This window comes from Myotis yumanensis, unplaced genomic scaffold (assembly GCF_028538775.1).
Source record: "Myotis yumanensis isolate MYYU_CA2020_CCGP unplaced genomic scaffold, mMyoYum1.0.hap1 SCAF_3, whole genome shotgun sequence".
Classification (NCBI taxonomy): Eukaryota; Metazoa; Chordata; class Mammalia; order Chiroptera; family Vespertilionidae; genus Myotis; species Myotis yumanensis.
This window is the reverse complement of record NW_027223754.1, coordinates 146,839,670-146,855,619: the sequence shown is the minus strand read 5'-3', so window position 1 is coordinate 146,855,619 and position 15,950 is coordinate 146,839,670. Positions and strand designations below refer to the sequence as shown.

General features: G+C 38.8%; 1 protein-coding gene and 1 long non-coding RNA gene across 9 annotated transcripts in view; one reads left to right on the top strand and one right to left on the bottom strand.

Moving 5' to 3' along the window:
* The window catches only part of LOC139006912 (uncharacterized), a 63,778-nt gene extending 58,612 nt beyond the window's left edge, over nt 1-5,166 (bottom strand). The window contains exons 1-2 of the long non-coding RNA XR_011470810.1: nt 4,651-5,166; nt 4,374-4,439 (exon numbers count right to left, since the gene is read on the bottom strand). This is a non-coding gene — a long non-coding RNA (uncharacterized lncRNA). The remainder of the gene's footprint in view (nt 1-4,373; nt 4,440-4,650) is intronic.
* Nucleotides 4,761-15,950, top strand: part of CNOT2 (CCR4-NOT transcription complex subunit 2) — a 135,861-nt gene continuing 124,671 nt past the window's right edge. For 2 of the 8 annotated variants that reach the window (XM_070409739.1, XM_070409738.1), the window contains exon 1: nt 4,943-4,994. In XM_070409739.1, coding sequence (XP_070265840.1) covers nt 4,990-4,994 — 5 coding nt within the window. In that variant the 5' untranslated portion in view covers nt 4,943-4,989. Of the gene's footprint in view, nt 4,995-15,950 lie in introns of all 8 variants that reach the window. The other 6 variants (XM_070409735.1, XM_070409734.1, XM_070409740.1 and 3 more) reach the window with 6 other exon arrangements.

The following is a 15,950-nucleotide window of genomic DNA, read 5'->3' as shown; positions in this document are numbered from 1 at the left end:
TAACTTACTATTAAACTTTTAGATTACTATTCAAAGCTTAAGATTCATATATTTTAGCTGAAGAATCTGAGGTCCAGTAAGTTATATAACAAACCAGAATGCTATATTGTGGGTGTTTCTGTAGAAGATATTTTGTAGTGCTCTTCCTGATTTGCTACTCTCTCACCAATTATGCTTTTTCCTGGCCCCCTGCAATAACCTTATAGGTTTCCCAGGAAAAGGTACATATTTCCATTATCAAGGGCTGGAAGCTTGGCATATTCTATTAGGTTAGCACTATTTTTCCAAGTTGTTTCCTAGCTTGAATTTCACATGTGTTGAAGAAAACCTTTCAACATATTAACTTTAAAAAAACAGTCTACCTAATATTGGATAAGGATCTATTTCATTCATTCAACAGCTCATTTATTCCCAGTCTCATACATTCAACAGTACTTATCTAATGTCTTACCATGTGTGGGGGATAAAGCAGTGAATAAAACAAATGTAGTCCCTGCTCTCATAAAACTTACATTTTTAGTAGGGCGAAGGGAAACAATAAAGATATAATGACAAATTACAAATGCTATTAAAATAGAGGGTTATGTGGGACAAAATAAGTGAAAAAAGGAGCTACTTTAGATATGGTGGCCAGGGAAGAGTGTTAGAGATAATATCTGAGTTAAGACATGAAGGATGAGAATGAGTTAGCCACAAAGACATAGAGAAAGCATATCTCAGGCAGAAATAAACAGTAAGTGCAAAGGTCCTACGGAGTATCAGTTAAGTTGAACTGAGTACAAGAGACCCTAAATTGTAGCTTTACTGACAAAAGTTTACTTTTTTCTTTATGTCAAAATTAATATAAGGAGTATAGGGCTGGTATGGTACTCCACAAGGGTCTCAAGGCCTCAGGTTTCCACCAGCTTAAGGTTTTGCCATCCCTATGATGTGGGAACTTGCACCTGGCCCAAACTGGCAGCTAGAGTTCAATGCTTCACACCTGTAGTCCAGGGTGCAGGCTATAAAAGGAAAAGCAGCAAAGGACTGAAGGTGTGTAAGAGCTGTCTTTGAACATGACATACCTGCTTATTGGCCAGAACTACCACATGGCTGTAGGGAGGTTGGAAACAGAGTCTTTATTCTGGATAGCCACGTGCCCATGTCTATTACTATGAAAAAAAAATCGGAAAAATTTTAGGGGACAACCAACAGTCTCTGCTATAGACTGGAAAAAGCTTGATATGTGACAGAGACAGAAAGGAAGGGTGAGAGCAAGATGAAGTTGGAGAGGTAGGCAGAAGCCAGATTATGCAGTTTTAAAGGCCATGGTAAGGAAAATGAATTTTATTCTAAGGGTAGCCATTGGAGGTTAAAATAAGGAAGTACCATAGCCTCATGAGCTTTTTAAAATAATCACTCTAGCAGGTATGTAGAGATGGTTTGAAGGGGCACAGGGAAAAGTGGAAGCAGATAATGTGGATATTGCTCTTTAAGAGATGTAGTGTCTTGGACAGGATGGTGGCATGAGAGGTGATGAGAAGTGGCTGAATTTTGAATACATACAAGGAAGAGCTGATGGTACTGGATGATCAGTTGAGGTGAGGAATCAAAGAATATTCCTAGTTTTATGCCTGAGCAAGTGAGTGAACTGTTGGTACTATTGTTTATGGAAGGGCAGTTTGAATCCAAATGTTTTTATTTTAGAGAGAGAGGAAAGGAGAAGGATAGAAACATCCATGAGAGAGAAACATTGAGATACATCAATTGGCTGCCTCCCTCCTGGGGATTGAGCCTGAAACCTGGACAGGGAATCAAGCTCGCAACCCTCTGTGCATGGGATGACAACCAACCGAGCCACAGAGGAGAATGAAGTACTTGTTAAATTTGAGATACCTATCCTTTTTACCCCTTACCATGATATGATTTTCAGTAGTCTACATCTTTCAAGAATGTAAGGACTCCCTTTCCTATAACTAGTTATTTACAAACTCATTTTCTTCCCCTAGTGAGGATTTTTTTCCCTCACTTTAAACCAGTAATTTTTCCATAAGGTATGCAAAAATTTACCTACACACATTTCAACACACAAAACACACACAAGGTGTGGACTGTTTTTCAGTAAAAGCCATCAAAGTGAATAGTTAAAAACACCACCTATCTACAAAATGGGTAAATTTGATCAATATTAGTAATAAAAATGGACTTTTTGATGCAATAGGACAATTTTAAAAAAATATTCTACTTACAGTGCTTACTAGAAAACTATGAACATAGCTCTTAACAAATGTTAGCTCATTCAATACCTAGGACCAACCTCTATAGTAGACATTCAACAAGTTCTACAAATTTATTAACAGATTGGACACTAGTAATAGGATAATTTAAAACTTGTTCAACAAGACTTAAATTTTTTTTTTTTTATTGATTTTTTGCAGAGAAGAAGGGAGAGGGATAGAGAGTTAGAAACATCGATGAGAGAGATCGATCAGCTGCCTCCTGCACGCCCCCCAGTGGGGATGTGCCCGCAACCAAGGCACATGCCCTTGACCGGAATCGAACCTGGGACCCTTCAGTCCGCAGGCCGACGCTCTATCCACTGAGCCAAACCGGCTCGGCAACAAGACTTAAATTTATCCTAAAGTTTTCTCAAGAAAGAAATAGTGTCAGTGTATTTTTTCCTAGTGCTCCTATCCTACACATTTACCATGAAAATGTTTTATCTCTTTCAGTAAAATATCCAAGCTAACAAAACCGTCAAATTAGACCTGTTCCTTTCTGGAAGTGATTTCTCCAATTTTACCAACTTTTATGCTATTTAAAACGTGTTTTGAGTAAATATGGGGTTGTTAACAATAAGGTCCATCTTTTGGTCTTAACAAAGTCCTATATATAAGCAAACTAATGGATACAGTGGTAATACTTGGTGCAACTATATAAATATGTCGGTACTAGAGGCCCAGTGCATGACATTCATGCACTGTGGGGGAGAGGGGAGGGTCCCTCAGCCCAGCCTGCACTCTCTCTCAGTCCGGGACCCCACAGGGGATGTCCACCTGCCGGCTTAGGCCCACTCCCCACAGCTGGCAGTCAGACGTCCCCCGAGGGGTCTTTAGCACTGCTGTGGAGGCTGGAAAGGTACCTGCTGTGGCCACTGCATTCACCAGCATGAGCCTGGCTTCTGGCTGAGCAGCGCTCCCCCTGTGGGAGCACACTGACCACCAGGGGGCAGCTCCTGTGTTGAGTATCTGCTCCCTGGTGGTCAGTGCGCATCATAGCGACTGGTAGTTCCGCAATTCAGTCAATTTGCATATTAGGGTTTTATTATATAGGATACACACACACACACACATATATAAAAAACCATATCTCATTTTTATTATTCTAACTTATGATTCCAAATATTGTTATACTTTTAATTTATTAATAGATTAAAATGCTCAGTAATACGATAAATGTACATACATGTACTTATATACATGTATGTATGACATTCAGAGGCGTATTCAGTTTTTTAACATGCCATCTTACAAAGCAGAAGGAAAAGTTCAAAGGGCAGGCAGAACTGTTGGAGAAAAGGTAGGGAAGAATATAAAGAAGTGTTCTTCTTCGACCTTTCCTAACATAAAAAACACGGTGGAGCAGAATGTTTAGTAAAATGAATAACCATGTGAAACATTTTCCACTGGCCACATCACCATTTGGAGTTTAATTTACACAGTATCTAGTAATAGCTCAAAATACACTGCATTCCGTAAACAGGACAAAGACACCTTTTGTTTTATGCTTATATATTTTTTGTTATTTAGGAGCGACAGATAACCCTTTGCCCTTCGGTGGTATATTTTAAATTGGATTACTGTGAGTTTTTTTGGAAGAAAAAGTTGATTTTACAAAAACAAGCAAGAAAATTAGAAATTTTATTTACTCGGAATCAACTGCACTTTACATTAATAAATTCCATCCCTCAAATAGAAATAACAATTTTCACAACCCCAAAACACTCGCGTAGAGGGTCTTTTTAAGCCCAAAATATCCACTAGTAACAAAAAGGGAAGAGTTATCAATATAAAAGGGAACAGACTGATTACTTCAAAGAAGACAAGTTTAATTTCACTCTGAGTGACAATTCTTTTTCTGGAAAGCAGAGACTTTTCATTCTCCTGAAGTTTCCACCAAAGCCACCATAATGTCCCACAGTCCTGCTGATACCGCAGCCAGTCATTCGCGGCGAGAGAAAATGCTATAAATCTAACAGCCTGCGCGAGTGCCCCCCAAAGTGCTTTAAAAACCGACTCCCCAATATGTTCCCTCCCACCAAGTTTAAAAAAAAAAAAAAAGGAAGGAAGGGTGGTGAGCAGAAAATCGCGGTGGTTGGGCAGAGGGGCACTCACTTCTCCGGAGGCGAGGTGACGCGCTGCGGTCCCTGAAGTGCGCGCCCGGCCGCGGAGGATGCGGGGCTGCGGGAGGAAAGCGGGCCGGTGATCGGCGGGCGCCAGGTGCCGGGCCAGGGGGCGTTCCGGGAGGACGCGGGGCGGGGTGTCCACACGTACACAAACACAAACACGCTCCCCGGCCCCGGGAGGGCGGGCCCACGCCACCTCACCACTCCCCGGCCCCGGACCCCGCGGCCCACCGCGCACCCAGAGCCCGTGCCCCGGAGGAACCAACCCGCCCCAAGGGAACTGTAGCGGCCTCAGGCTCCGCTCGCTATAACGGCCGCGCAGAGGCTACGAGCCTCCCGGGGAGTCGCAGGGAGACGTGGCGGAGGCTGCGGGCAGAGAGATGACGGAGTGAAGCGCCTTTCCCAACCACTGTCCAACGCGCGGGAAGCGGTCAACCCACCCCCAACCTCGTCCGGTCGGCAATCGCCTCTCCCACCTTCCGCCACCGCCTAAGGGAAGCCGGAACGACGGGGGTCACGGTGGGGGTCAGAGGGTAAAGGTCTTGCTCCCAGCAGCCTCCGCGGTGGATACGTCGCCATCTTGGATCCGCGGGACAAGAAAATTCATGCGGTGAGTTTTTGGCAAATTTTCGGAAGTCTGGCAGCGGGGCGCGCGGCTGGGGCGGCGGATTCGGGGCCCCCGCAAGGCGGGGGAATGCCTCGGGGCCGGTCCGGTCGCGCCTGGGGTCCGCGGGCAGCGTCCCGGCCCGCCGCTTCCCGTTGCTTTTGTCTCGGCTCCAATCGAGAGAGGGAGAGCAGAGCGGGCGGGGAGGGGGGGTGGCGGCGGTGGAGGGAGGGAGAGAGGGAGGGGGTGTGTATGGGGAGGGTGGTGAATGGGACGTAAAGCGTCGCGGTACTTGGGTCGTTGCAGCAGCAGCAGCAGCTCGGGATCGTAGGCCCGGTCCCCTCGGTGGGCGCTGGGCTTTTCCCTCAGACTCGGGTCTCACGGGCTCCCGCCAGCGCGAGGAGCCTGCGCCGCGCTGCTTCCTGGGGAAGAAGAGGAGGCAGCGGCGGCGGTGGCCGGGGAGCCCGGGCCCGCTCTAGACGGCGCTGCCGCCTTCCCCTGAGCTGCCGCGGTCCCGGGCTGTTCACATTCTCTCCGTACACGCACATCACCTGCAACGTGTGTGTGTGTGTGTATGTGTGTGTGTGTGTGTGTGTGTCTGGAAGATGGGTGGTATTGGACTAACGGGTCTCGGGAGCCCGCAGGCTCTGGGATACCGAAGGGTTCGGGTGATGGAAGGAGGAGTGCAGCTGTGATGCTTCCTCTGCCGCCGCGCCCGGAGGCCGAAGCCCCCGCCGTGCGGTAGAGACGGCGTCCGGAGGGTCCCGGGCTGGCGGAGGAACCCGGGACGTGGTTGTCTGTGAAGTTGCCGGCCCCGGGTTTCTACTTCCGTCGGGGCCTCCGCACCTTTTGCTGGCTTCGGTCTCACTTAAAAGTTTTACGGAAGAAACGAGTGGAGTTAAAGGCGGCCTTCCTCGTTCCTGGTCGAGGCTGTGCTGTCCGCCTAGGCGAGAAGCCCGGTGACTGGCGATCGTTTCTGAATGCAAGCTGGAGTTTCCTTTAGTGGAAGCAGTGCCAGGGCTTTAGAATTTGCATTTATTCCAGGCCCCGGGAGCGCGGTGTTACCTCCGTGAAAGTCTTAACATACGGGTACCACACTCTCGGAAAGAGCCTAAACATCAACTTCCTTTGGGTCCTAGGAGATGCCTGCAACATCCAGAAGCCCGAATGCAACACTTTTTTTTCCCTTCCCTCTCCGTTTTCATAAAACTGTTGGTCATAAAACTCCTTTCTTAATCTTCAGGACAGTTTCTAATAAGTATAACGAAATATGCACTGATATGAACCCTTAGATTCTTGGTGAAATGGTAGACGGTATTGAGTTAAAAATCTGTTCCTGAGGGAGGCTGTACTTGAGTTTAGTTCATAGTTGAACACATTTTCTGTCATGCTTGATATTAGGAATGTCTAGACTTCTGGAATAAGTGCAACTTTTGGTTTGCCCTTTGAAACAACGTAAGTGGAAGTGGGGGGGGGGACATAGAAATTTGAAAATATTTACGTATTTACGTATGTTTATGTTGAGTTATTAGGGAACACTTCCTGTTATTTGACCACATTTGTTTCCAAATGTCAATGAATATATTTCTTTTGCAATTATGGACGATGACTTTTCTAGATTTAAAGGGTTAAGAACACAGTGGACTGAACTGGTTAAATGTATATTTAAAATGGTTAGATGTCTACATTCTGAGCTCTTTTTATTGAAATACTTCTAAATGGACCAAGATCTTTAGTAAGCTTTCTATGTTGAACAACTCTAGTTTGTAGTTCTTTTGTAACACTAAATCAGAAGGAAAAATTCACTGTAAAAAAGGCAAAACTTCTGCACTTCTTTCTTGACTTCTTAAGATCCTCATTTAATTTTTAAAAGTTCATTTTCTATCATTTTTTCCCTGAGGGCTTGAATTGCAGTGACTTCTGTGAATACTTTGTGTATTAGAAAGGAGCTGAGAAACTTTCACATTTTTTTGCATCCTAATTAATTCTGTACCAATAAAAATGAATGAATGTAGGTATTATTTGTTGGCAGAAACCTTTTATTCTAAGTATACTATGTAGAGCTATCTGTAGCCCAATATGATAACTCTTGGGGAATGAGAATTGCCTGCATATTTAACCAAGCAACAAATACAACCTTTAAAACATTTTCAGTTTCTATAATACTTCCGTTTTAAAGTAAACTTATATGGTGGAAAAACAAGGGCAAAATTTATAGATATGAGTGACTTATATTTCTTTCATTTGAAAAGTACTTGATCTTGAAGATAAAATAAAACTAGTTCTCCCAAAGAGAACTAATTACCTATGTTTATACTTTAAAACTTTGGATATTTAATTTACTTTATTATTTTTGGGAGCTACTTTACAGTTAGCTATAACCTGAAAATTCTGTTTATTCAAAAGTAAATAAATACTTCAGATTTATGAGTAGATTTTTCTAGAAGTACTTCTAACCCAGTTTTGGTTTTTATCTCTTCAGTAGATAGATATTGATATTAAAAGTACTTGTATTTGGGGAAAAAAATTGCAGATTTTTTTTTTTCACAATCTTTGGGGAGTTACAGTATTTCCCTTTTTAGTGACAAATTTGCTTCATAACATTTTCTGATACTGTAGAAAAATAAAGAAAAGGTAGGTTTGCTTCATGTAGGCATATGAAATAATGAGTGTAACAGACTAGTAAGGAAGTTAACAAATTTTTTGCTCTTTGTTTTAAAATTTTTAAGTGTAGAAAGTTCATTCTATTATGATTACATAAAATCAAACTTTCCATGTGCTTGCTTAAATAAGCATGTGAAGACAACTTATGCAAATAGTGATACAATCTTAGCAGAAGATACTACTAAATAAGATTTTATTTGTTACATAGACTTCTAGTGGATTTTGTAATACAAAGAAGCAAAAGAAACCAAGGTGCCAGGTAGGGCAGTTTTACAGACAGAGTTACTCTGAGTTACACTGTAATGTTTGAATAGAATTATATACAAGATTGATGTCAAGGGATCCAATACTATGATAGGAGTCACTCTGGTTGATTATACAGGTGACTGTCCTTACTAAGGATGATTCTACCTGTGATACTTAAATGAATTTCAGTGTGACTTTGACCAGATATTTTTAAAAGAGCTATATACTAAAATTGATGTCTCTTGTAGAAAGTCTGTCTTTGAAAAGAAATAAAACAGACATTAGGATTTTAAGTTTTCAGAGTTATTTTTATCATTTTTTACCTTGGTTTTGTTCATTGAACCTTTTCTTCAATTTAAATAGTATAAATATATATATATACACACACACACACACACACACATATATATATATATATATATATATATATATATATATTCTTGTTACTTTAGTTTTTTGTGGTTTTTTTTTTTAACTTGGCTTCCTTTTTTTAAACTTTAAAGACTCCTTTCTTATGACAAGTCACACTGATGTAGCTTGTTCTCTGAAATACAAATGCAAATTTCCAGGTATATCACTTGGGGGTATGTTTTATTTGGAACTAATAAAATGGTTTGTAATGTTATATATTTTTTGTAAGACCCATAACTTACATAATATGGAAATGCAAAATGAATTATCCAGGAGGGAAAAGAAAATTTCCCTTTTCTGAATACACTTTAATGTGTTATATATGCTTAGATTCAGGATCCAAGTCTGTTTATATACTAGATATTTTGGACATGTTTGCAACTTACTATGAAAGTGTTCCTCTCTTTTTTTTTTCTTTCAGGTGAATGTATTTAGGTGTGTATGGGGGAGGGATATTTTTACTATCTCTTCTCTGTTGTTTTACAGACTTCTTATTCTTCAAAACTCTACTCAAGTGTCGCTTTCTTTTTTATACTTTCATATGAATTTATTTTTTATTGTTTAAAGTATTGGTGTCGCTTTCTTACTGAAAATTTAGCTGGCCCCCTTACTGTTTTTATTGAACATGTCATACTGTATTGTAATTTACTGTCCAACCCCATTATCCACTATAACCTCCACTGGACTGTAAGCACCTAAGAGGTAGTACTTGTCCTGTTTATCTTTACATTTCTAGTATTTTCTCTAGTGCACAGTGCTTAGTAGGTATCAATAAATATGCAATAAACAGAACAGGTGCCAGATTGTCATTTGACACTTAATGCTGTCAGAGTGCTCTGCTTCAATCTACATCTCAGACTGGTTGGAAGGGGATGGGAGAAGGCCATCCTGCATTCCTTCACTTCTTTGAGTCCTTACAGTTTTGTTTCTAAATTATCTATGGAAAACAGATAACCAGCTTCTTAGAGAAATGTGTGTAGAGTGCGTGCAGAACTAAGGGAAGGATGTTAGTAATAAAGTGCTTCTGGCAGAGTGTTTAGATCTATATATCTTACTGTATTTTGTATGGCTAAGGTCACTAAGGTCATTGGTTGAAGGAGATATTTTGTATTTATAGTTACATGGTGACATATATTTACCATTGCTTAACCATGTTCATATATAATATATATGCTATTTTAACTTTCTAAAATCTGAAAAATTGCAGTTCGAGATAAACCTCGCCTTTAAGGGTTTGAATAAGATTATACACCAGTTTTATCCCTCCCTCCCCTTTTTTGAGATATAGAAATCAAAACAGGGTAATGACTCCCAGTTGTATTTAGAGGAGATGCTAACATTTAACTTAGATTTTAGAAATCATGCCTTTTGTTTTATTTGCTTATATATTTTTCAGAGACTTTATAATGACTAAAAACTGCTAAAGATGCAGAGAGAGTATTAATTATTATTTTTTAATTTTTCAGAGAAGAGAGAGAGAGAAAGAGAAACATTGGTCAGTGGCCTCCCACATGCGCCCCAACTAGGGATCGAACCTGCAACCTAGGTATGTGTCCTGACTGGGATTTGAACCCACAACCTTTTGGTGTACGTGATAACGCTCAACCACTGAGCCACCCAGCCAGGGCAAGAGGGTATATTTTTTAAAAGAGAACTCGATTCATTACTCAGGACATCGATCCTTTCTCTGCTTTTGCTGAGTTGAAGTATCTTTTCTGATGTGAGAGTACATAAAAATGCACACTTAGTAAATTTTTACTTTGCCAAGGACTGATAAAATAAGCAAGAGAAAATTATGTGTCCTGGCAGTTTAGGTAGCAATGAGTAGATCTGCTCCCCCCCTCCCCCCCCCCCCCCCCCGAAATTGATACACAGTTTTTTTAATTTGTATATTTGGATGTTGAAACATAACTGCATTTTGTTTCAGCATCTGGACAAAATGTAATGACTGATTATGTAATACACTGTATTTGGGAGAGGAACATTTGGTTTTCTGTCATCTGGCAGGAGTGTGTATTTGTATTACTTTTTACATTGTAAATTATAATACTTCTACATACAATTTTGTATTTAATTTTTGGTTTGTAAAAGTCTTTCATAGATTGGTCAAATAATATTCCATAAGTTTACCATGCCATTCAAAGTACCTGATTCCTTTTGGCTTAATTTTAGTATTTAATATTTTAAAAATGATTTACAGCTTGCAAAATACTTTACTTCATCTCAATTTTATATGGTTGTCATTTTGATGTTAATTTTAAAAATAAAGTTAAATTATCATTATTTTTGTTTTGTGTTGTTCATCCTCACCTGTGGATATTTTTTTCCACTGCTTTGTAAAGAGAGTGGAAGAGAGGGGGGGGTGCGGGGAGAGAGAGAGGAAAGTGAGAGAAAGAAATATAGATGTGAGATAGACATGTTAATTGGTTGACTGGGCCTGGATGGAACCTGTAACTCAGGTACAGGCCCTTGACCAGGAATTGAACCCAAGTCCCTCCTTTACACAGGCTGACACGCTAACCACTGAGCCAGGCTGGCCAGGGCAAAATAAGGTTAAATTTTAACATTGACATAAAGGTAAGACAATCAAGCTGTCTTGATTACTATGACAATTCATAATTGGGAATGAAGGATGCTATTTTATCCTTAGACTGGACTCAGAATCTAATACCTTTTTCACTTAATGCTATTCTATATGTCGGTGTAAGTAGGTTTGTTTTTAATTTAATTAAAATAATAACAGGAGTTTGAAAGAGGAGTAGTAGGAAATTTTTGTTTAAAGCTTGACTTTCTGGCAAAGTACTTCAGCTGTTCATATATTTAAAGATATAAAATTTATTAAGAAACACCAAAACTTTAAGTAATAATTCTGTTGTAATGACAATAGGTAATCACACTCATGCCACATTTTCTAAATTTACTTATTGCCCAATTATTTTGCAGGAAGATTATGTGCTGAGCAGATATGCCTTGAGGTTTGCCTTGATTTAATGCACAGAGTAGTGCTTCAGGAGGGCTCCCAGGCTGCCAGAGGGATATCTGACTGCCAGCCCAGGGAATGGGCCTAGCTGGCAGGTGGACATCCCTGGAGGGGTCCCAGACTGCGAGAGGGCGTAGGCTGAGCTGAGCTGAGGGACTCCCCTAGTGCACAAATTTTCGTGCACCAGGCCTCTAGTGTGTGTGTGTGTGTATATATATATATATATATATATATAAAACAATTACGGTCCAGTGCTTCAGGGAATTTGACCTCTTAGGGTATTTTAAAGCATAGTTTGAAACCACTGGACTTGATCTCTAAAGTCACTTCCAACCTAAAATCTGTGTTTTTAAAAAAGTTCTTTCTGCAGATGCAAAATTTATAGAATTTACTTGTTCTTAGTAGCATTTGGATACAAATTGTTTTAATTTAAATTTTAGGTTCTATTGGTTGGATGTTAGAATTTTAGCTGTTTCCACCTAAATCCTTTAGTAATTGTTTATTCTCTTGTGGGCATTTCGGTTGTGCTGGGTATATATGATAGTGAATAAGACAAGTCTGCCTTCATGGAGCTAATATCTTAGAGGGGGAGATATAACAAACATGCAAACAACTAAACAATTTTAGATAATGATAATTATGATGAAGAAAGTAAAGCAGATAAGAGTATAGCAGTTGATTAGGGCTGAAGGATGAGACTATTTTAAGTAGGGTAATGAGGGAAGACCTCTCTGGAGATTGCATTTGAGCAGAAACCTAAAAAGGAGAAAACCATGCAAAAATCTGGGTGATTGTTGTCCAGGCAGAAAACACAGAAGGCTCCGAGAGAGGGTCAAGTTTTGCATGTTTGATGATAAGTTCTTTTATAAACAGTTACTTAATGCTTTCTACCGAAATAGGAGTGAATTGTAAAGGGGAAAAAGAAAGATGATTAAGACATAATTCTTGTCTTAAAACTGCTGAAAATATTTTGGTGGCTCCAATAATTTGTAATAAATTTTATGAGAGCTATAGGGAGGAGGGAATATTTTTCATTTAGAATCTATAAAAATGTTTTCCAGATCCAGTGGAATTGAGGTCTTAGTGGAAAATTATAAAGAAGAACAAACTAAAACTTTGCATAGACTCATAAAACCTTTTTTTTAGGAGTTTTTTTTTAGTTTTGTCAAGTTTTAGATAGTAGTTTTTTTTCTTAGAAATTGATTAGTAATGATTTTCATGTTCAATCAGAGTTCCTTGAACAGTCCAATAAATGTTACTGTTTGCCATGCACTATTATAGGTGCACTGAATAAATTCTTCACGTTTGCTTTTTAAGGTGCATGCTGTGGATATATATGCTAGAATAGAGCAGTCTTGCTTGAGAGAGTTAATGTGTTGATTTTAGGGAAGTGGCCTTTGAACTGGGTTTGAAAGGATGATTTGGAGTTCATTAGGTTGGCGAATGTACAGAATCAGCATTGCATATAAAAAAGCCTCAGAGAATATACTGGATTTGGAGAATGGTTAAGTAATTTGCTCTAATTTTTTTTCTTTGTGTTTTTTGTTGGTAATCCTCACTTGAGGATATTTTTTTCTTGTTGATTTTTGGAGAGAGTGGATGGAGGGGTGGGGGGAGAGAGACAGAGACAGAGACAGAGGGATGTGAGAGAGACACATGGATTGGTTGCCTCCTGCACATGCCCCAATCAGGCCCAGAATTGAACCTGCAACCCAGGTACGTGCCCTGGACTAGGAATCAAATAGGAATCAAACCTCGACCATTTGGTTCTCTGGCTGCTGCTCTAACCACTGAATACACTGGCCAGTGCTTTTTGCTAAATTCTTGATGGAGTTCTGAGACCTTATGAGAAGTTGGTTGAAGGAGTGGATTTGCCATAGTGTGAGAGACTTTCTTAAAGTATGAGTAATAACCAAATTTTTATTTTAACAATTCATGTGATAATCAAATTTGTGCTTCAGGGGCAGATTTTAGATTCCTGAGTTGACTTATAATTAAAATTCAAGCTTGATGATGTAATATAGTGTATTTGTGAAATTCTTGAGGAATTATTTTCTCTCCACTATTGAGTATTTTATATTCATATTGGCAGGTGTTTTTTATTTTTTAACTGTATAATTTCGAAACTTCCGTTTTTGTTTTCCAGAGAACTTGTTACATATATAAACCAGTGCTATTAGTTCAAAGTTTTACATTAATGGGTGGAATTCATTACATAGTTACAGGGCAGGCAGTTTGAATGTTGTTATTTGACATTATTTGTAGACTTGAGGTTTAACATTACTTGGATAAATTAGAGTAATACCAAAAACTCTGAATTAATGACATAATCATTCATAGGAGCTGATACTTATATATTACTAAAAGTGCTTATTTTGCAGTGCTAAGGTGTGTACGTGTTATTCCCAATACTATATAACCCAGTGGTTCTCAACCTGTGGGTCGCGACCCCTTTGGGGATCGAACGACCCTTTCACAGGGGTCGCCTAAGACCATCGGAAAACACATATATAGTTACATATTAGTTTTTGTGATTAATCACTATGCTTGAATTATGTTCAATGACAATACATCCTGCATATCAGATATTTACATTCCGATTCATAACTAGCAAAATTTCAGTTATGAAGTAGCAATGAAAATAATTTTAGGTTTGGGGTCACCACAACATGAGGAACTGTATTAAAGGGTCGCTGTAGGAAGGTTGAGAACCACTGAATAACCCTTAGTTATGCATTTATTTTAGGTTGCTAGCATTATTTGTTAATTCTGACATACAAAAAAAGAGAACCCAAATGCATGTTTTTAAGTGGAAGGAATTGATTCCTTAAGAATGCAGTTTGAGCAAATTACTACTTTAAATAGCATGCCTTATATAGCATTTTTTTACTAGCAAAAGTAAATGATTCTGTCGTGATGACTTGGAGTTGCCCAGCTTGCCTAATTGTCTATTTGGTTCCTTTTTGACTTAACAAAATGGAGCTACTTATAGCTATTTCCTATTAAAGAGAGTTATATTGTGTTGGAATTTTACATGATGTTGTTAAAGTCTCTGGTAGCAGCTATGGAATTGGAATTACCGTTGTACTGCTTTTAATTAGCTGTGTGACTTACTTTTTCTAAACTTAAGTGTTCTCATTCAAAAAATGTGGATAAACAACAGTACTTACCTCATTGAGTTAACTTAAGGAATAAAAGGCTTTTGTGGGTTATGTGAGGTTTTCTTCTTTTTTCTTTTTCTTTTTTAAATTTTTTTTGAGTGGGTCTTGCTACGTAAAGATGAGCTTCTGAGGCAAATGAGAATTAGCCACAATTTATTTCATGGAGTGCACTGTGCTCTTTTTGTTCCAAGTTTGTAAATGTAAACAAGAAGGATGCAGGTTTGTTCTTAAGAATCTAGACATGTTTTTCCTACCAGGAATTTTGTTTAGATGACATTGTGTTAAGTACTATGTGTAGTATTTTGAGTAACATAAATACATCTTAGCATTACTCTCTGAAGCACTTGGCATGGTGCATGGCATATAAGAGGCATTTAACAATCTAATGGGGAGAGCATTGGCTTGGGATTCAGACAGACTTGTGTCAACCAGTTACAACCAGAGTTATGTTGCATTATGGATAGCAAGTTTGGGTTTTTTTCTATGTCTCTTTTCCGTATCCTTAAAATGAATACAATATCTCCTTTTAGGCTCTTTAGAGAGTTAAATACAATCATATAAAACACCTGACAATAGGCTCTTAGCACTCTTGGTTCCCATCTCTTTTCCTTTATGCAGAGGAAATATTCCAAAATTCTGGAGAAAGTTTAGAGGAAATTCTTAACATAGCTCCTATCACTTAATTTTTGAAAGTTGAGAAAGTTGGGTCATTTATTTACATTTGAGTATATACTCATTTTTAATGAAGAAATACTATATTATTTTGGAAAGACACCATACTTGGATTCAGAAAATGGGTTTTATTTAGACTCCATGAATTTATTAGCTATGTCCCTGGGCACATCTGTTAATATTTAAGGACCTCAGCTTTTTAGTCATTTATACCTCATAGTGTTTCTGATGATAATTGAAGTAATGAAAGTAAAAGTGCTTGGTTAACTGTAAATTATGTGAGAGTGTTATGGTGATGATGCCTTATTATTAGTGGTTGTAATGAAACTAGTAGTTTCTTAAGTTGTGTGATTCATTTATTCATTTTTTACGTTGTGCTACTGCTGCATTCATGTGGTTTGCCCTTTATTAAATTAAATATCTGGCTTATTGGGTTTTGGGGAGGGGGGATGTGAAGAGGGAGAAAATGATTCTGCTATGATCATCAGAATAGACCAGTTGATATTAATATTTTTGCTTGCTGAAGTCCTGATATTTTCTGTGTGTAATATATATAGATAGGAATAGCAGGAAGTTGGCCTCATCTTCAATCTGTCATTAGGATGAAAGATTGTAAATATTCCTTGGGTTCTTCCAAATTTTTGTAGCGGTATTTGTGTGCTTTCTCTTTATCATTCATAGCTGGACATTTTTCTTGACATCATTCCTATTTTTCCTTACAAATGAAATTAATTTGTAATTTATAATTAGAGTATTGAGAATGTCAGTGCAATAGTTTGAAAATAGTCTTTGTACTTTGTGTATGTAATGTGAATAACTTTCACTGTT